The sequence below is a fragment of the Aquarana catesbeiana genome, linkage group LG06, assembly GCF_042186555.1.
Source record: "Aquarana catesbeiana isolate 2022-GZ linkage group LG06, ASM4218655v1, whole genome shotgun sequence".
NCBI classification, from domain to species: Eukaryota; Metazoa; Chordata; class Amphibia; order Anura; family Ranidae; genus Aquarana; species Aquarana catesbeiana.
In genome coordinates, this window is record NC_133329.1 from 385,657,136 (window position 1) to 385,679,744 (window position 22,609).

General features: G+C 41.5%; 1 protein-coding gene across 2 annotated transcripts in view; it reads left to right on the top strand.

Moving 5' to 3' along the window:
- Window positions 1-22,609, top strand: part of RAB3GAP1 (RAB3 GTPase activating protein catalytic subunit 1) — a 245,296-nt gene that overhangs the window by 113,151 nt on the left and 109,536 nt on the right. For both annotated transcript variants that reach the window (XM_073634286.1, XM_073634287.1), the window contains exon 15: window positions 17,271-17,443. In XM_073634286.1, the coding sequence (XP_073490387.1) occupies window positions 17,271-17,443 (173 nt within the window). The remainder of the gene's footprint in view (window positions 1-17,270; window positions 17,444-22,609) is intronic.

Sequence of the window (22,609 nt, forward strand, 5' to 3'; positions counted from 1 at the left end):
TCTGCTGTACCATCTACTTGTATGAAAAATAGGATTTTTATGTCATACCTGTAAAATCCTTTTCTTTGAGTACATCATGGGACACAGAGTCAGGCAATTCATTACCTGCTGGGTTATACTTCATCAGGTGAATGCACACTGGTAGACCAGAGGTCTTCAGACAGGAAGTGATGCCCTATATAACTCCTCCCATACAGGAAGTAATTTAGCAAGCACTAAATCCTCAAAAAAGAGGGGAGGGATCTCTGTGTCCCATGATGTACTCAAAGAAAATGATTTTACAGGTAAGTATGATGTAAAAATTCTATTTTATTTATCATACATTATGGGGCACAGAGTCCGGCTAACATTTATTACCTGCTGGGACGTCCCAGAACAATAGCCTTGAGGGGAGGGAGACACCCTGCCAAACAATAGCCATCAAAACTTATACGGCAGCCCGCAGTACACTCTGGCTGAAAGCCGAATCCTCGGCTGCTCGAACATCCACTTGATAGAATTTTGTGAACGTATGCACTGAAGACCAGGTAGCAGCCTTACAATTCTGAGCCACAGATACCTGATGGCAAAAAGCCCAGGAGGTTCCTACACTCCTGGCAGAATGAGCTCTCACCCTAAAGGGAGAAGCTTTATGTTTCATACCGTAGGCCTGAACGACCAATGGACGGACCCAATTGGCGATGGAAGCTTTGCAAGCTGCCTGCCCTTTCTTGGGTCCTTTTGGTAAAACAAAAAAAGAGTCTGATCCTCCAATCTCCACAGATCTAGACAAATAAAACTTGACTGCCCGGACAACGTCCAAAGAATGCAGTCGTCTCTCTTCCGCTGAACGAGGCTGAGAGAAAAAAGAAGGCAAAATAATGTCCTGATTTAAATGAAAGGCCAACACCTTTTTTGGCAAAAAGGATGGAACAGGTTGTAACACGACTCTGTCATGGTGAAAGATCAAGTACGGTTCCCTGCATGAAAGGGCCACCAACTCCGACACCCTTCTGGCCGAGGTGATAGCCATCAGGAAGGCTATCTTGCGTGACAGCAAGTCTAATGGAATTTCCTTAATACCCTGTTTCCCCGAAAATAAGACCTAGCGTGATTGTCGGCGATGGCTGCAATATAAGCCATACCCCCCAAATAAGCTCTAGTTAAAGTCATTGTAGGTCTTATTTTCAGGGTAGGGCTTATTTTCGGGGAAGCAGGGTAGGGCTTATTTGGGGGGTATGGCTTATATTGCAGCCATCACTGACAATCACGCTAGGTCTTATTTTCGGGGAAACAGGGTAGGTTCAAATGGTTGTTTCTGTAACACAGACAGCACCAAGTTCAAGTCCCAAGGACACATAGGTGACCTAATGGGGGGAAGCAAGCGAGTTTCCCTTTGCATAAAGGTTCGGATCAGTGAATGGGAGGCTAAAGGCCTTTGGAAGAATACTGATAGGGCCGAAACTTGACCTCTGATTGTACTCAAAGCCAATTTTGATCTCCACAGCTGACTGTAGAAAAGAGAGAATTCTCCCAATCACATATTTCCCAGGATGCCATTTTCTGGCTTCACACCAAGCAATATAAGTCTTCCAGACCTTATGATAAATCTTCCTAGTGATAGATTTTCTAGCATTCACTAGAGAGACACCACTGGTCCTGAGATGCCACGGTCCTTTAACACCCTGGCTTCAATAGCCATGCCATAAAATTTAGAGACTGTAAATTGGGGTGGAATATAGGACCTTGAGGCAGTAGATCAGGGCAACGTGGAAGCGTCCATGGCCCGTCTATTGTCAGTCTCACAATCTCCGGGAACCAGGGGCTTCTGGGCCAGGCTGGTGCCACCAGAATGACTGGAATCCCCTCTCTCCAAATCTTGCGCAACAAATGTGGAAGGAGAGGGATCAGAGGGAAAGGATAAACCAGGGAGTACTGGCTCCATGGAACTATCGGAGCATCTGCTCCAATTGCCAAAGGATCTCTTGTTTGAGACACAAACTGCTGTAGCTTGTTGAACCTGGATGCTAGTAGGTCGACCTCTGGCCATCCCCAACGTTGGCAAATTTCCTTGAACACCTCTGGGTGTAGGGACCATTTCCCTGGGGGGATCTGCTGGCGGCTGAGATAATCTGCCTTCCAGTTCTCTACTCCCGCGATATGGATTGCCGATATTATTGGCACATGAGCCTCTGCCCAGGCTAGTATGTAGTTCAGTTAGGGATCAATCAATTGATCAAATCAACACATATGAATATGCAGAAAGTCCATAATTAATCACTTCAGCTTGTTGATGTCACCACGGTGTATAATAGGAGAGTGCCCACCACTGTAACATAGACCTGCTTACCAGATAGTAAGCATAAAGGGCAAATGGCTTATAACCCAGCCGTGGCCTTTAGCTTGTGGATGTCAACACCAAAATCGGCAGACTGGATCTTGCAGATTGCTCACTCTCTCCAACTATGATATCCGTCTGTGTGGTATGATCTGCCAGAGGGGGCTGGCGAGGTTTTGCAATTTTCCGGATTCTTAATCGGGGGAACCATCCCTTCAATCCATAAATGTGGCTGCATTTGTTTTCTATTATTAATCTTTTTTCCCCTCTGTTTTTATCTGGTGATCTGACCGGTAACACACCTCCCTTAGAGATGCCCCTGCTCTTCTTCTTTTCAGCTCTGTAGTAAAGCAGTGTTCAGAAAACAAACCATAGCATGTAGAGGGGGTAAAGGAATCTGTCTCTCCCAGAAGTGTTGAATGCATCCCCCTCTGGGGAGGGGGATCTGTCACGTTTTCTGCCACCCTGCAGGATGGAGGCAATCATGCCGGCAATCCTGTGCTCTAACCCGGCTAGGGCTGAGGACAGTTCATCCTTAGTGATAAAGGGTGAAGCAGCAGCGTTGTCTGTAGGCACAAAACCAGATAGGCGCAGCGGCTCAGATTGCCCAGGAGCCCCTGGTCTTTCAGGGGATACAACACTAGGGATACGACTAGGTTCATCAGGAACTACTGATGACGTAGGTGTGCCCTTCCCTGTGATGTTAGTCCCACTCCTCTTTTTGAAAGACATTCAATGCCTGCAAACAAAGAGTACTTGGGTGTAATCAAAACACCTCAGAAGGGAGACTCTTTAATAGGGTTCACCAAGCCCTATGCAACAATCCTGCTAAGCACCTTTAGCCTGCTATGCAACACCTGGTGACTGGCGTGACCCGGGTAGGGAAAAATAAACCACTGCAAGTGTCTATTCAGAGCCTGCTCTGTGTCCCACAGCTGCCTTCTCGAAGCACCACATGCTTGACCTGCGCAGCTTAAATAAGCTGGGTGTGCGCCTGAACAGTCTATGCGTATGTGCGCAGTCCCGGCGAATGCGCGTGACTGTATTCTCGTATGACGCAAATTTTCTTGCTCCCAGATAAAGGCTAAGGTGCATGTGTGGCGAAGCCGCGTGCGCCATGGCCGCCAAACAAACAAACTACTGAGCCCAACGGCGCTCCTGCGAACGCACGTGCACCATGGCGAACCAAGGTGAAATGGAGCACAGTCGTGGGCCATCTTACAGGTAAAAAAGCCAGACGCAAGCAAAAAAAGGTACACTTTGCAAACACCCACAGCTAGCCCAGAACTCCCCCATATGGTCACCGCACACAGGTGTCCAGCCTTTCGCTAGCTTGACTGATTGTTACAATCACTGGGACACCCCACGATAATAAAATAAAGGGGTTTCACTTACCCGTCCAGGTGCAGGGCCACTTAGAAGCTAAGGGCCCAATCTTCACCCTTCGCGACGGGTTCCTGTCACTTGGGCCTTCAAGGACTGTGTACCTTTTCATGTTTAGGGTCCACTCCCTTGGACCTGTACAGCACCCTGCAGGAAATGCCTTAGTGCTGTAATGTCCAGGATTTCCACTTCGCAGGGTCCAGTGCCCGGAGGCCACGTTACAGGCAAAATCTCGCAGGATCTTGAGTCTTCTTTGCGAGACTCAAGTACCATTTATCTAAGCATAAAAGCCCGTGTCAAATGGATCCGATCGGTCAATCCCTTGATTCATTTTTGGAATCGTTTGTGGGACTAGAGACCTGGAGCTCAGAGAGCTCAAACAAACCGTGCCATCCACCTTGCGGACACTGGTAAAAAACTAAAGTACTTCCTGTATTGGAGGGGTTATATAGGGGATCTCTTCCTGTCTGAAGACCATTGGTCTAGCAGTGTCTATTCACCTGATGATGAAGTATAACCCAGCAGGTAATAAATATTAGCCTGACTCTGCGTCCCATGATGTATGAAAAAGAAAAATATCTTTGTATTGTTTCCTTTATGTGATCCATGGTGTTCTTGCCAGTCCCTCTGCTTTCCTATTAAAAACTGACCACACTAAGCAGGAGAGCATACCGTGGTCATTTCTCAAGCTCTGCTGGGATCTTAGCCTGCTCTCCTCCAATGATCAGACTTGTTCTGACCCCCCCCCCCCCCGCACAAACTCTCACTGGGAAAGCTCAGTGTACTGCTGCTTCTCCTCCCCCAGCAGAGAACATGGGATGTGATCACTTATAAAAAAGGGAAAAAAGGGTATTTATAATGTTGTATTTTTTTTCTTATTTCTATACCTAAATGTTTTGTTTACAATCACTTTAAGCTTCCCTACTGCAGGAGGGTGGCATTACTATCCTCCTGGCAAGATCTCGGGGAATGCTGAGTACCCAAAATCTTGTGACCTGTCGATCCAGCACAGTGCAACTGAGATTCTGAAAACCCAGCATTCCCTAGGATCTTGCTAGAAGGAGAGGAACGTCACTTTTGTTCTGGTGCCATGGCCAAAAACTGGGGATAAGCTAAGTATATTTAAAGTGGTTTTAAACCCTTACATATACCCGGTGAACTGACTATCCTCAAGCGATACACAGAGATTAAACAAATCCTCCAACATAAGTTCTACCTGTTTATCCGCTGTCTTCTCTTTTACTACAGCCGTTCAAAGTCCAGAATTTATACAGCTTGTCTGAGCTTCCTTTAAAGCAGGGGAAGGGGAGCTGAATTTACTCAGTGAGGAGAGCAGAGAGCTGATTGGAGGGAAGGCACACACCCCCTTCACACACTAACAGAGCTGAGGCTGTCAATCACAGGCTGTGTGTTGAAGATTCCTCCTCCTGTCACCTTTCTTTATTTTGGGGACAGGATAAATTGTCAGAAGTGACTCATTCGAGCCAGACAGAAATGACAGTGCCCTGGATTGAGACAAGTACACACTATAAAGGGATATGCTTTGTTCATATTTCATGTCTGAAGTTTACAACCACTTTAGGGTCTTATACTACACGCCATTTTTTTTTTTTTTTTTTGCCATCATTGATAGGGCAGGGGGCCTCATTTTTTTTTACTGCTTGGTCTGCATTAAGTGCTTTGCAGTACAAATATCTCAACAAACTACATTTCTGTGTAGGATCGATTAGTCAGTAAAATGGGAGAATAAGTTCAAGGGTCTGAATACATTTGCAAGGTACTGTATACATAATTATTATGATCTATGAAAGGACTATGAACTTGTGCTTTTGTAAAGGTCACAGAACTCCTCCGTGAATCCTGACACCCTTATAATTTAGAGCAGAAGGCACATTACCCTGTATTATGTATGATAGTAAGTCTATGCTATGATACGCTATATAAAAAATATGTGAAAGGGATACTGATTGCATCTGCATTTATTTTATAGTTTGTAAAGCTGTCAAAGCAAGAAAGCAAAATGTATTAGAACAGTAAAAATAGGGATATTAAGGCTTGGTTCACACACATGCGATGCAAGAGCCAATGTGAATCCAGCACAAGTTCCCGCATCGCATAGGACTCGCAGTTCACACTGCCTTATGCGAACCGCTGGGAGTCTCAATACAAAGTTAATGACACCCCCAGATTGTGCGAACTGACAATTTTTGTACCTGAATCGGATCACATGGGTGTGAACTGTTTAGTAGATCTCCCCCAATATACAGTAGGGGTGCACCGAATAGAAATTTTGGTACCGAAAGTGAAGGATGCACTAGGCCAAAAACCGATACAGAAAATGACAGTTTTTAAAAAATATTTATATCTTTATATACAATTGTAGTTTGTTCGACTTTTTAATTAATATAATCAATTTACATTAATACGAATTTATTGTTGGCTATTATTGGCACCTTTAGTACAAGAAAAGCTCAAGAAAAATGCAGTCGGCAGTCTCCAAACCATCTCTTGTATCATGTCCTCAGTCTCTAACCATCTCTTGTATCATGTCCTCAGTCTCCAAACCATCTCTTGTATCATGTCCTCAGTCTCTAACCATCTCTTGTGTCATGTCCTCAGTCTCTAACCATCTCTTGTGTCATGTCCTCAGTCTCTAACCATCTCTTGTGTCATGTCCTCAGTCTCTAACCATCTCTTGTGTCATGTCCTCAGTCTCTAACCATCTCTTGTGTCATGTCCTCAGTCTCTAACCATCTCTTGTGTCATGTCCTCAGTCTCTAACCATCTCTTGTAGCGGCTGCACGGTGATTCAGATCTCTGACACACAGCGTGAGATCGCACTACCAGGCACTGGGGAGGCTGCATCTCATGACACTCGTGAGAGGAGGAGGAGGGAGGGGGGACTCTGACAGGGACGCGCCAGGATACGACATGTCCAGAACCCGGCAGGGTGGCCCTGCCCCTTTTCGGCTCTATTATCTGCACTTTTTTTTTCTTTCGGCCGCCTGCCGAAAACACCATTTTCGGCGTAATTTTGGTGCACCACTAATATACAATAACTTGTTCACCTGAACCTCATTTTGCAATATCTGTTTCAATATCAGTCTGGAGTTTCTTTTGCTTTTCTAATGTCTGTGTCACAAATGATGGTTTCTGATCTGGTTTTATAACCATTATATACTGTTCCATTATATAGGGTGGTGAGGAGTCGTGCAACCAGCATAGGGTTTCCTTTTATTTCAATCTGCAATCAGAGCACTATTTGTCCAGCTAATATATAATAATTCTGGCACACAGTTGAGGAGCAGCAGAGGACCTGACACATATGAGAGTATATAAGCTAAGATAGGCAATCATGCGACTTGTCAAGCAGGAAAAAAGTTGTTGTTTATTAGTTGAATTTTAGAATAAGATTATCTTAAGGGCTTGTTCAGACTAGAGGTTGAGGGGCGGTAAAACACTGTGAATGAGCTGCGCTTTTACTGCTACACTCTGTAGCTGCAGAGACAGTGGGCGTGGGTTTAAACATGCCAAGGCTGTAATGCTTTGCGACTGCAGCAGGAATTATACACCCTGTTGCTTTTGGTGTTCACCACAATGCAATGCACATGACTCAAATAAAAAGAGAGGATGCGGTGCTACAACCTCCATTCAATATGGGAAGGATAAGGTTTGATTGCCTGTGCCAGAACGCACGCTGTACATACCATCCAATATCAGAGAGAAAGTAGAAGTTCAGGACCGGTATACCTTGATGTAAAATCCCATAGCCTTTATTTGTGATCCATCAAGACATAAAAGAATCCATTATACAGCAAGATTGATGCATTTCAGCCCTTTCTCTGGGCTTTTGTCTTAGTCTGGGTTTTAGTGATGCGGTTGGCAAGTGGTTAAATCTCATATTTCACAGAAAGTCGTCAGGCTGGGATTACACCAGTGTGAATTGGATGTGGGTTTCCCCTTCTCCAGTTCGCATGTCAGGAGATTGTGAGCGGCTCTCTATGGTTCACACACATCTGTAGCCGCTCCGGTGCAAATTGCACAGGAGTCCTGTGCGTTTTCTGGTCGGTTTCAGGTCCGAATTCAGCCAAAAATTCGTGCTGAAATGGTGAATGGAGACGCACCGGACCCCCTGCTCTGAGCTGATCCGTTCCTTAGTGTGAACCCAGCCTAAGGCTCAAGACACAGGAGTGCCTAGCCACCCACATATACCAGGAAGTACACTGCTATTTTTCCTTGTCAAAAGAAGTTTATTGAGTATACAATGTTATAAAGATACATAAAGTAAGTTTACAAGGATCTATAAAGTAAGCTCATTGTTTTACAGTAGGGTTTATATAGGTAAATATCATGAAATTTCAAATATTAAACATTGGGTTCACGTAAACCTAAATTAAAGATATATATAATTTCCTTAGTTACTTTTGTAGGTATTTAAATGATTTATACCTACTATACATATTGTTTACAAGCAGAGTGTATATAGGTCAAATAAATTCTGATAATGAGCTTTAATTGTAAGGTGGAGAAAAGGAAAGAGAAAGAAGAAAAAGGGTAGAAAGGTAGAGGTATGGTCCACAAGGTTGTCCCGCTCGTCAGTTTCTTATTCTTTTTAGTTCTCTTTGAAGCCTTAGAATGGGTGTCTCTGTAAGTCATTTAATCTGTTACCATGGCAACAGGACAGAGTCATTGAAGTTTGACAGGAAATGTTGTTTTATCCAAGGATGCCAAAGTTTTTCAAATTTTGGAATTTGATTTTGATCGATGGCTACCATCTTAGCATGGGACATTGTATTATTCATTCTGTGAATTGTTTCTGCTAGTACCAATGTAGGAGATTTCCATGCCTTGGCCACTGTTTGTTTTGCAGCCGTTATTAGTTGGATCATAAGTTTGAATTGAGAGAGTGTTAACCATTCCGGTTTTAGATTAAGTAAAATTAAATATGGATCTGGTTGTATTATTTTTTTAAATATTTTAGATGCAATCACGAAGACTTCCTTCCAGAAGGTTTGGATTACTGGGCACGTCCACCATATGTGTAAATATGTGCCTATTTCTGGGCATCCTCGAAAACAAAGAGCTGAGGTATTAGGTGAATATTTTGCCACTCTAGCGGGTACAAGGTACCAGCGAGTTAGGACTTTATAATTTGTCTCCAGTGCTAAGATGTTGGGTGAAGATGACTTAGATGTGAGCCATATGTTAGACCAGTCCGTGTCTTCTAAAGTTCGTCCCAGGTCCTCCTCCCACCTCTGAACGTAAGAGGGTCTATTAAGATTTGGTACTCCATATAATTGATTATAAAGTGATGAAACTGTACCTTTAGCAAATGGATCTTTTGTACAGATTGATTCAAAAATGGATAATTGGGATAATGGTGTATCCCCCTTTAGGAATGGTGTATAGAAATTTTTGATTTGGAGATATCTAAATATCTCAGAGTTTGGTAGATCATATTTTTCTCTAAGCGAAGGGAATGAAAGGAATGATTTAGATGCTATGAAGTCATTTAGTGTCTGAATGCCTGATGTTGTCCAAGCTTTAAAAGAATTTGGGTAGATCCATGCCGGATAAAAGGCCGGATTTCTGATAAAAGAAAGGAGAGGATTGTGTGGAGATTGTAACTGATATTTGGTTTTTAGTTTATCCCAGAGAGATAAGAAGTGTTTAGTTATGGGATTATGAATTTTAAAGCGTTCTTTAGGATCAAGCCATAATAAATTTGATATTAATAGAGGGTCATTTTCTGAAGCCTCTATAAATACCCATAATGGGATTTCCTGTTTTGCATGGTATTTGGACAGACTGGCCAAATGTGCCGCTCTGTAGTAGTTAGTAAAATTAGGGTATCCCAGGCCTCCTTTATTTTTGGGAAGATGTAGTGTGTGTATAGGTATACGTGGTTTAGAAGAGCCCCATATAAACAAAGTTGCTCTTTTTTGTACTATTCTCAAAAAATAGGAAGGAATTGGAATAGGGAGGACTCTGAATAGATAAAGCAATTTGGGTAGAATAGTCATTTTGATTGCATTAATCTTCCCCATCCAGGATAAAGGAAGTTGCGACCATTGTTTTATTAGATTTGTGATCTGTCTTAATACAGGAGGATAATTGGTTGAGAATAAGTCAGAATGAGAGGCTGTTAAATGAATTCCAAGATATGGGATTGATTTTTCTGCCCATGTGAATGGGAGTGCAGCCCTAGCCGGGATCAATTCCATGTTTGTGAGTGAAATATTAAGCACTAGGCATTTCTTAGGATTAATCATAAGGCCGGATAGGGCTGCAAATCCATCAAGAGCTGGTATTAAGTTAGGACCAGAGACCTGTGGTGATGATAGAAAAAGTAATATATCGTCTGCAAATATACATAATTTGTGTGTAATACCTCCTACTTCAATGCCAGTTATAGTTTGGTTTGTTCTGATATATTGGGCCATGGGTTCGAGTATAAGGGCAAATAATAAGGGAGATAATGGGCAACCCTGTCGGGTACCTCTTTCGATATTAAAGGCTTCAGATTTGTATCCAGCATATTTTATATAGGCTTTGGGTTTATTATATAATGCTTTGATCCATGTTAAAAAGTGGGGTCCAAAACCCCATTTTTGTAATGAATATTGCATATATTGCCAGGATACTGTGTCAAATGCCCTCTTAATATCGAGAGATAGAAAACATAAAGGGATTTTCCGTTTTTTTGCAATATGTGCCAATAACACTGCCCTGTGTATATTATCGCCTGCCTGTCTATTTGGCATGAAGCCTACTTGATCTCTATGTATTAATTTTCCTATAATGCTATTGAGGCGTTTTGCTATTATTTTTGCTAATAATTTAATATCGAGGTTTAACAGAGAGATAGGCCGATAATTCACACAGGAAGTATCATCAGAAAGGGGTTTTGGGATCATACAAACAATTGCCATTAGTGTTTCTTGCCGAAAAGAATGTCCATCTAGAAGTTTGTTAAAAGTTTCAGTGAGAATGGGAGAGAGTATTTCTGAGAATGTTTTATAGTATAAAGCCGAGTAGCCGTCTGGGCCTGGTCTTTTGTTAAGTTTTAGGTCTTTTATGGCGTTAGCAACTTCATCTATAGTTATAGGCTCATCCAAACTGCTTTTTTGATTCTGAGATAACTCAGGTAAGGTTATTTTTGAGAAGAAGGATTCAGCCTCTGTAGGATTAAATTCATTGTTTGTCTTGTATAAAGTTGCGAGATGTGAGTGAAATTTATGGACTATTTTAACTGGATTACAAGTGTAAACATTTTTTGATAATTTCAAACGTATTGGTTTGAAAGATTTGTTAGTTGAATTTAATGCCCGAGCCAAATATGTACCTGGTTTGTTTGTATTCATGTAGAAATTGTGTTTGGAGCGTTTGAGGGATTTATCAACTGACTCAGTGAGAAATAGATCGTATTCCAATCTAGATTTTTCCAGATGAGATTTTGTACTCTGAGATGGATTATCTTGAAATGATATGTAGGCTGCATTGAAATTGAGTTCTAGTTTTTTTGCTAGATTTTTGCGTTCCTGTTTAAATAGTGCCATTTGTCTTTGTATTGTACCACGCAAGACAGGCTTATGAGCTTCCCACAGTGTTATTGGGGAGATGTCTGTTGTATTATTAATTGATATGTATTCCTTTAAAGCCTTTTCAATGGCCATCTGATGTAGTGGGTGTTTGAGCATTATGTCCGGTAAGTACCACGTTGGGTCATGCGCTTTTGGTATGGCTGAGGCTATAGTAGTGTATACTGCATTATGATCAGACCACGGAATCGGAATTATATCTGATGCAATAATTTCTGGTATCATTCCTATTGTTAGAAAAATATGATCTATTCTGGTGAAGGTTTGATGAGGGTGCGAGAAATAAGTGAATTTCTTTTTCATTGGGTTACTTTCTCTCCACGAATCTACCAGATTGTATTTGGAAAGAAGTTGAGAAAAAGGTAATCTAGAGGTTATTTTGGATGGTGTAAAAGGTGATTTATCTAGAAATGGGAGGAGGACCTGGTTCGAATCCCCACACATTATCACTGTTCCTATTTTGTGTGTATTAATCACTTGTAATATATGTGAGAGGAATGGTGTAGGTTGTTTGTTAGGAGCGTAGTAGGAAATCACCGTGATTGCTGTATCCATTATATAACCCATGAGTATCAGGTATCTACCTTCTGGGTCTTTAATTTCTGATGATAAGGTGAATGGTGTGGATCGGTGAAATGCAATTAGAGTTCCCCTTTGCTTGGTACAGGCAGAAGCCGTGTAAATTTGTTGATAAAAAGGAGAAATATATTTTGGAGTAGAATCTTTGGTGAAGTGTGTTTCTTGGAGGCATACTATGTGAGCCTTCTTGTTATGGAAAGTACGGAAGGCTTTGGTCCTTTTTTGAGGGACATTTATTCCCTGAACATTCAGGGAAAGTATATTCAGTGGTGCCATGGCAACAGATCAAATAGTTTTGACTTACTTTTTGTTATGCAGAGCTGACTGCGCAGATCAACCTGTGTGGACTGAAGAGATGAATAGATAGAAAAGAAACCAGTGAATTCTGGAGTAAAGAGTAAACAAAAAACATATGAGATTAGATGATACATTGTATAAATTATTTTTTGCAAGTAATCACAATTTACCCGTGAAAGAGAATAAATATCTCTCTCAGGGGAATAAGTGCCTTCGTCACACTCCCACATAATATGGTTGGGAGAATGAGGAGGGCTAATGGGGGTACACGGATCTTCCGCTTACAGGAGAGAAGTGCTATGTCAAAAGACATCAAAATGATGTTTCATTAGTTGGAGTGCAGAATATAGTTTTTGTTGAAATTATTTATTCCAGGGTGGTTGTATATGGTTAGTCTTGCCCTAGGCTAAATAATTCAGTTAGAAAGGTACTGTTAATAACTTTGGTATTGATGAAGATAGTTTGAATTATTTGGGGATTTTAACCCTTTTAGAGTAAACAATTACATATTTTATTCATATGTAACTGTTTAGATATGTTAATTCATAAAATTGAGGTTGTATTGCTTCAGACTAGAATAAACAAAAACATAATTCTAGGAACTAGTTAGGTAATAATATATTTGTTTTAAGAAAAGAAAGAAAAAAAAAAAAAAAAAGCTTCCATTACTTCTGGATTATTGAACATATTTGTCCTAAAAAGTAATAAATCTATTGTTATTACCTGATAATAAATAACTGCACAAGAATTTCCTTATTTCACTTATATATTCTAAGGCTATATGAATCAGAAGTAATAAGAAATATAACTGGAATGTAACATGATCCCACACAGTGTGTGACTATCAGAATGCAGTTACATTCAGTTATAAATATAGTTTTTTTATAGAGAACCATCTCTTAGTATAATAAATGAAGAGATATCAGGAATTAGGATGTCAGTCCATTGAATCTTCTTGGTCCATGGATGATGTGGCATAACGGCCTCTTTTGTGAGAATGATGATTCCCATTTTGTTCTGGAATTTTCTGGGTGCTGCCTGAAGGTGAAGATGATGCCATTCTTCTGCGTGTGGGAGTGTTGCTGCTTGTGAGTTCTGTCAGATTTAATTTTAAAAGGGTTTGTTGTAGTTCATCTGCTGATCTGCTTCTGTAAATTGTACCTTGGTAGTTAAATCTGACTGAAAAAGGGAAGCCCCATTGATACATAATGTTGTGGCGTTGCAGTTCCATTAGTTGGGGTTTCATGGATCGTCTTTTAGTAATAGTAAGTTGGGATAGGTCAGCAAAAATTTGATAATTGTGTCCTTGAAAATTAAGTTCCTTTTTTTCTCTTGCAGCAATTAGTATTTGTTCTTTCGTTCTGTAATAATGAAATTTTGTGATTATATCACGTGGGGGTCCATCTTTCTTTTTGGCTGTGAGGGCTCTGTGTACTCTGTCCAGTTCTAAACGTTCAATAGGGATATCTGGCTTTAGTTCTTGTAATAGAGCAGTAATAAAAGATTGCAGGTCTGTCACAGTTTCAGGTATTCCCCTTATGCGCAAGTTTGAACGTCTGGCTCTATTTTCGTAATCTTCGAGCTTAGTTTGAAGTATTAAATTCTCTTTTTTTAATTGTTCCAATTCTGTTATATTTTCTTGGGTTGTAATTTCAATTTCATCCATTTTTATTTCTAAGGCTGCGGTGCGGTTTCCCAGCTCTCTTATTTCTTTGGTTAGGCTGTTTGTTATTTGGTCTGAGGTTTGTTTTAAAGCCTTATGAAGCATCTTTTCCGCTTTGTCCTTCTCTTCTCTCCTCAGCGGTGTGGAGCTCTAACAATGCATGTCTGCTCCGCTAGGCTCCGCCTCCTGCCCCCCTCACACACTGCTATTTTTCAAGTGTAATTCTAGAGAGTAGGTGGCTTTTTTATGGAACTGTGTACCCACAACTAACATTCTAAATTTTGCCTATAATCAAATCTTCTTGAGTTTAGTTTCACTTTAATAAGGTACTCCTCAGACGGCTAGTCTCAGGAGATTTGAAGTGAGATTAGGTGACGTTACTACAGTGCTACTTACTGTTCTCCTTGCTGGAATGTCTGACATGAGGTTTGGCTACCAAGACAGTCATCTGTGCACTGAGACACCATGCAGAACAAGGCATGGTAATTGTTGGGATAAAGATCAACTGCAGGGAGACCACATGTAATGTTGGTGATTAGTCCTTTGTCCTTCTTTTTTTGGGCACAGCTTCCAGAGTTCAGTACCTCTTTAACACCTTCCAGCCTGGTCTATAGCAGATTGATGGCCGGACGGGCCTTTCGTCCTTCCGGGCGGATGTCCGCTCAAAAGACGCCGCTCGCGCGACCGCAATCTGTCATGGACACAGCCGATGACTGATCACTATATTGGCCCGCTGCCAGTGTCATTTGATCGCTGTGACCAATCAAAGCAGATCACATGACAATAGTAAACAATGGGTGGCTTCCTTTCATGCCATCCATTGTATACAATTGCGTTGATAGCATGTGATTGGTCACAGTGATTACATGGTACAGACAGGGCCAATCACAGCCCATATGTAAAATGTGATTAGTTTTGGCCAAGGCTAAATACAAAAGACACTGAATCTGTTTCATTCAGTAAAAGTGGTTGTTTATACCAATGAAATTCATTGGTATACTATAAGCAATCGTAACGTGTGTGTAAAAAAAAAAAAAAAAAAAAAAAAAAAAAAAAAATCCAGATCACTTCCCCAGAGTAGTACAGTGTTAGTATGGTAACAGTGTTAACAGTGGGCACAGTGTTTAAAAAACAAAAAAAATCGTAATAAAACAAAAAAAAAAAAAGATTATTAAAAAAAAAAATTATATATAATATTAAATACTGTCACCAGGCAGTGTCATTGATCACTGCCACACCAGTTGTATGATAGTACTGTATTGCACTGGTGACAGTATGTAAAAAATAATAAAAATATTGTGAAAAAGGGGGTAAAAGTGCCCGGTATTTATTAATTTATTTATTTCAGGTACTTGTATAGCACCGTCAATTTAAGCAGCGCTTTACATATACATTGTACATTCTGCCCTCAAGGAGCTTTCGGTCGAAGGTCCCTGACTCACATTCATACATATACTAGGGCCAATTTAGACAGGGAGCCTATTAATCTACCAGCATCTCTTTGGAGTGTGGGAGGAAACCAATGCAGGTACAGGAAGATCTTGCAAACTCCAGGCAGGTAGTGTTGTGGTTGGGATTTGAACCAGCGGCCCTTTTGAAAGTGCTAACTGTTACACCACTGTGCAGCCCATTATGTATTTAAGTGGTTAAAGCCGATCTTCAGTGCATCACAAACCAGAAACACTATTGAATTTATTTTTAATATTCAAAGAAACTCCCTCATCCATCCATGTCTCCATGCTTTTTTTTGTTGAGAAAATAACTTTGAAAAACATCCTCCCTAGCATTTTTGGCCAAGGCCATCTTGAGTAAGGGCAAATGTGTTTACTTCCTCAAACCCATCTGCCCTTAGCTCAGGCATGCATGTAGGAGGGTGTGCTTAGCTGAGAAAACTCCTCCTCCTTCCTCCCCTCCTGAAGACTTCTGGGATGTATGACATCATTTTGCCCTGGCAAGAACCCAGGAAGGAACTAAATATGTAAATAGTAAATATGATAGGAAAGTATATCGATTTACTAATGATAGCACCATAAGGGTTAAAAATAGACTGTCAATTGAAAGAGCGAAGTTCTGCTGGAGTTTATTCATACAACAAAACAACCTCTATAGTGTAAAATTGTTTATTTAAAATGTTAATAATTTATTAACAGTTGTATGTAGATGATGTTCCCAGAAGACCAATGTATACAGCATAGTCCCGTTATCAGCCACACTTCTGAGTGTTGGTTCGTATTGCTTGAACGATGTGTACGTGTTTCATCGTAAAGACTTCATCAGGGGTTCCCAATAATGGAAATGCATTGTCATTACCTGTGGTGGTAAAGAGCCGTGTTACTTGGCAGAGAAACATACAGAAAAGAATGCACTCTAATGCCGCGTACACACGATCAGATTTTCCGACGGGAAATGTTAGATGTGAGCTTGTTGATGGTAAGTCCGACCGTGTGTATGCTCCATTGGACATTTGTTGTCGGACTTTCCGCTAACAAATGTTGGCTAGCATGCTCTAAAATTTTCCGCCAATAAATGTGTGTTGTCGGACTTTCCAATTGTGTGTACACAAGTCTGTCGGACAAAAGTCCAAAGTACAAACACGCATGCTCGGAATCGAGGACGAGCCGGAAGCGCTCGGTCTTGTAAAACTAGAGTTCGTAATGGAGATATCACATACTTCTTGAACGTCACTACGTTCGTAATTGTTGGGCAACATTTGTGTGACCGTGTGTATGCAAGACAAGTTGGAGCCAACAACCTTTGAACAAAATTCCACGGTTTTGTTGTCGGAAAGTCCGATCGTGTGTACGAGGCTTTAGTGTTTTTTGAGATGTGCGTTTGTGTGTGTTTTTGTGCCTTTTATCTAAATTTTTAGATGTTGACACATACAGGCAGACACACTTGTAGGAGGGAGATGTTTAGGAACATGCAATTACACAAGTTGTTTGCAAATTATGCAAATGTAGTATGCAAATCAGGGCAATTAGAGGCTCATGGCCTCTTCTCTATTGCAGCGTGTGATTATTGTAATTACAGGTTATCAATAAAGTTTAGTTTCAGCATCAATGCAGTATTGGTATTCGGCTAGATTCGTCAAGAGAAAATTTCAGTCCTGCCTTAAGAGTTTTTATTCCCTTCATTCTGTTCTTGACAGGCTTATAGCCATTCTCTCTTTGCGGAAAAACTCCTGATCGTTCAGAATGAAATAATTTTTTGGTACAATAAGCAGATCCATATTCATAAGGGGGCTCTCTGTATCTTTAAATGAGATGTTGGATTTTTTTTTTATTTTCGGGAGCGCGGTTCAGGAATTTTGCATATTTTCAGCCATCTGTCCTTGGCGATCAGACGGACTCATTTGTGATGCAACAATGCTCAAATGATTGTAAAGTACTTGAATTATGTATGTTGGATGTGATTGTTTCTCTGTTCACAGAACCTGTACAGCCAGCTTAAATCAGCACCGGCGGACTGCCTAACCTACAAGCTGGCTCTGTGCCTGTGCATGGTCAACTTCTACCATGGAGGGGTGCGAGGTGTGGCACATTTATGGCAGGAGTTCGTACTGGAGATGCGCTTTCGGTGGGAGAACAATCATATGATTTCAGGGTGGGTACCCCTAGCTCTCTATTACAATGTGTCCTGTGTATATGGAAGGTCCACTATTTTTAAAGAACACATTTTTTTTTTAAGTTTTGAAACAAATGCAGACATGCAAGTTGGTGATGCAAGTCATGTACAGCATTGAAACACAAGCCGGCAGTGAACTGGAGAGACCCCGTTGTGTTGTGATTTACATCATAGGGCAATCTAGGTATGAATAATGTCATTGCAATCGTTCTAAAATAAAGAAATACAATTTACCAATGGTACGAAAACCTATGCGAGCAAGGAGCCAGTGTCTTGGACAGGGAAATGTGAGGAAAACAAAGAGATAGAAAAAGCAAGGAAGGGAGGACTCCGGACTGGTTCTCACCAGTGCTACCAAGAGCATAGCCAAAGTTCTGCAAGCTATTATAGAAATCATAGAATAAATAAATTAAAATGTACCAATGGTACAAAAACCTACGCGAGCAAAGAGCCAGTGCCTTGGACAGAGAAATGTGAGGAAAACGAGATAGAAAAAGTGAGCAAGGAAGAGAGGACTCCGGACCAGAGCTACCAGCTGCATAGCCAAAGTTCTGAAAGCTATTATAGGAAGGATAGAATAAATAAATTGATAAATAAAATTTACCAATGGTACAAAAACCTATGTGAGCAAGGAGCCAGTGTCTTGGACAAAGAAATCAGAGGAGAGCAAGGGAAAGAGATGTGAAAAGTAAGGAAGGAAGGGAGGAATCTGGATCGGGAGATCACCAGAGCTACCAGCATCCTAGCCAAAGTTCTACAAACTATTCTAGGAAGGATAAAATAAATACATTAATAAACAAATAAAATTTACCAATGGTACGAAAACCTACGTGAGCAAGGAGCCAGTGTCTTGGACAGAGAAATGTAAGGAAAGAGATAGAAAAAGTGAGCAAGGAAGGGAGGACTCCGGACCGGGAGACGGGAGAGATAACCAGGAGATAACCAGAGCTACCCGCAGCATAGTCAAAGTTCTACAAGGAAGGATAGAATAAATAAATTGATAAATACAATTTACCAATGGTACGAAAACCTATGCGAGCAAGGAGCCAGTGTCTTGGACAGAGAAATGTGAGGGAAAACAAAAGAAAGAGATAGAAAAAGTAAGGAAGGGAAAACTCCAGACCGGGAGATCACCAGAACTGCCAGCTACATAGACAAGCTATTATAGGAAAGATAGCACTTTGGTTAATGTAGAATAGTCTATCCAAGAATACCTAAGTGCCAAAAATTTTGGGTACCTTTCGTGGAGGTTAGCAGTTAGTTCCTCCACATATTTATTGGTGGGAACAGTAGTCTTTTTCCAGTGTCTAGGAATCAGTATATGCCAAGTGGACAGGAGAAATCAGAGGATACTTTTTTTTTTTGCATTTGACCCAGGTATTATGGAGGGAAGTGTAGCTTCTGGGATTTCCGGCCAGGTTCGTCCAGTAACCTGAGGGTAGAATTCCAAAAAGGCTGAATGCTATAATTGGCCCATCATAAATGCAACAAAGTACCCTCCAAACCTCCAGCACTGGTCAGGCATTGATGGGATAATCTTGTGTAATGAGGCTGGACTTCTATACTATGTAGTAAGGAGCTCCTTTCCTGGGTTTAGCTAGGTATACTTGTTTTTAAAAGTCAAATAGAAGTATTTATCCCAGTACCTCCTTGGGGGAGGGAAGTCCCAATTTCTTCTCCCAGTCTGTATAAAAGGAGCATTTTGGAAAAACATGGAACAGAAGAATAATATACATCTGAGCCACTATACATGGGCAATCCGAGCCATGCATACACAGAGCTTCATAGGGCTTTAGATTTTGCCTAGTTTCATTGAGCTTATAAAATAGCTTAAAAAATATAAATGCTTTTATTGTATATAATGGACCAATCCACCCTGTCATGGAAGAAGAAATCTCCACAAGAGGTTTTAAGCCAAGATGAACAAACTACCTGTCTAGATGGAGAGGGTCCAGAATCCGTTCAGCAGAGGAAATTCCTACAATGAACCTGGAAGAAACTCCAGATCAATCTGCGTGAGAGGGACGATTGAAAGATCTACTTTTATGGTAGCAATCTGTATTCCATCGGACCCTTTCTGATGATTTTTGTATATGTAGATTGTGGCATTCTCATTGCCTAACATGCCCAGGGCTGCTGCAGCGTTATTGTCACTTAAAGAGGTAGTAAACATCGACAAATTAAAAAAAAAAAAAAACAAAAAAAAACACTCCCTGAAAAAACACTCCCTGCAAGGTAAGGGCATAATGTGCTTGTATGCATTGCATATGAGCACGTTATGAAAGACTTACCTTGAAATGTAGCCCTCCAGCGGCATGCTGTCACCGCTGCAGAGGCTTTCCTCTTCACCCAGTCTTCCTTCCGGGTTCACAGGCTGCCCCCTGAAATGGCCAAGCTGCTATGACGTCGCTCTCATGCAGGAGTCCTGACTGCGACATAGAGCTCTGAAGGAATGTTACAGGTATCCTGTCGGTCGGCTCCGGAGCACTTACCCCATCTATGGCTTCACCCAGGCGGCGGGCATCATGGGCGACTTTCCCTTCTCTCCTCCACGGGCATCACTGGCAGCTTCCACTTCTCTCCTCCGTAGGCATCATGGCGGCTTCTGTCTCCTCCTTCCTCCGTGGCCAATCGGAAAGCTTCTCCTTTTGGCCAATTGGGAAATGGGTCTCAGACCCGCTTCCTTATTGGCCGGGAGGAGAATCCGTGTGAAAATAACTAATTTTAATTTGCTATTGTTACACAACTGGGTGGGCTCACCCTTTTTTTGAAGCCTATTCGGCCTCTGGCTCTCTAATCACATGCTTAAAAAAAAAACACCGCCCCCTCATTGGAATTCATGCATCCGGTGTCCTGCATGGGGGCCGGATGCACGGATAGAGAGGGCGGCGCCCATGCACCCTTAATGGATGGGCCGCCCCTGCTGATGGTAGCAGGGCCAGTTCACACCAGATGCAGTTCCGTGCGCTTTTTTTCTGCACTAAATGCATGCAGTGTTTTCCATGTATTCCAATGGCTTTAGTTCACACCATGCAGTCAGTTTCCAGTGCAGAAACTCACCAGAAAATAACCGGAAACTGACTGCATGGTGTGAACTAGACCAATTGGCATACATGGAAAACACTGTGCATGCATTTTGTGCAGAAAAAAAGCGCATGGAACTGCATCTGGTGTGAACTGGCCCTTACTAATTTTTTTTTTTTTTTTTTAAAGTACATTTTTAGTACTAGCCATATCAAATAAAATATGTATAAAACCACTTCCCTTAAAATTCCTTTTTCATTATTATCAAACGCATTGAAAACTATGTAAATGTAAGACAATTTATAAACAGAATGGTGTGCAGAAAAGGATCTGTTAATTGCAGATGTTCAGCCTGCCCACGCACAGTGATTTTTCTGTTTCAGACCAAACAATCTTATTTTCAAATCGTTTTTTTTTTTTTTTTTTTTTTATTAAATCTGAACTCCAGGAAAATGACTAAACCCACAATTGAAATACATATATAAAAACTGTTTTATCTGCCAGAATATTTGTAATTCTGTCCATCAATCTTGTGTTTTTTTTTTTTTTTTTTTTACAGTGCTGCCAACGCTGTAAGTCCAGTCAGGAGACAGCTTGCTGTTTAGTCTGCCTGCCAACTAGACAATAATAGTATATGTTAATATGTAAAGTTTCAAGAGTTTGGCAGAACTTAAAAGAAATTCAAACGAAAGTAGTAAAAGAAAAAACAGGACCTCAGTGCTACAAGGAGGCATTACCTAATTACAAACCATTATATTGTTTTGTTTTTTTGCGTGAACACCATGTAGATGAGCATTGCAGTGGAAAGTTATATGTGCCCCTTCAATGCACATCTGCAATGCACTGCAACATACCTTCATCATTGCGCACAGCAATGCACAGATGCATATGCTTGTTGTGTTGTCCTTTACTAAAAAAATTGTGCATGCTCTAAGGTGCTCTTATCATCCGTTTTTAAAATAATATGCATTGATCTGCTTTAAAGCCCAACTCTTGCCAACGAAAAAATTATCCCTCGCAGTAGAGCTGTGCCTTCACCGCATTGCTCCTATTGGACTAGGGGAACAAAAAAATTATTTACCTGATCCGCCAGATCTTCCCTGCATTTAGACCAGTCCCTGCAGCTTCTTCTTCCCCCACATTCTATTGGTCTAGAGCAGGGGTCTCCAAACTTTCTAAAGGGACAGTTTACTGTCTTTCAGACTTGAGGGGGGGCTGGTCTGTGGCCAACATTGTCTTGGCGACAGTGGGAGTAAACCATGCATCTTTGGCATTAGGGGCAAGAATTCCTCCCACTGACACTTATCGTTGGGGTCAGTGGAGAAATAGTGCCCCATTGTTGGTGTTAGTGAGAGGAGTAGTGTCCTATCGGTGTCAGTGGAAGGAATAGTGCCACATAATCGGTGTCAGTGGGAGGAATAGTGTCTCATCGTTGGTGTTAGTGGGAGAAATAGTGCCGCATCATTGGTATTAGTGGGAGGACTAGTGCCCCATCATTTTGTATTAGTGGGAGAAATAGTGCCCCACCATTGCTGTTGATGTCAGTAACAGGAATTATACCTCATTGTTGGTGTCAGTGGGAGGAATAGTGTCTTGCATCGTTTGGAGAAAAAGTGCCCCAAAGTTTGGATAAAGGCAAGCAAAGGGCCAGATTCGGACCCCAGGCGGCAGTGTGGAGACCACTGGTCTAGAATCCTGACATCAAGGCCAGTGCAGGGTCCATAGCTCTAGCTCTGCATTGGACATGATGGTGTAGAGCAATGGTCTTTAAACTGCAGCCTGGGGGCTGGATGTGGCCCTTTGCTTGCCTTTATTTGGGTCACTATTCCCCCTACTGACACCAATGATGGGGCACTATTCCCATTGATGCCAACAATGAGGCACTATTCCTCCCAGTAAAACCAATGATGGGGCACTGATGCTTGGGCATTTTCTAGTCCCACTGGCCACAGTTCAGTCCCTCTAAAGCCTGAAGGACGGTAAACTGGCCCTTTGCTTAGAAAGTTTGGAAACCCCCAGATTTAGTGGGACTGTCCACTGCTGGACTGCGGGGGTGTGCCATCTGCAAGTAGAGTGAATGATAAGAGGAGTAAAACGGTTTCATCTTGCCCCTAGACAAAA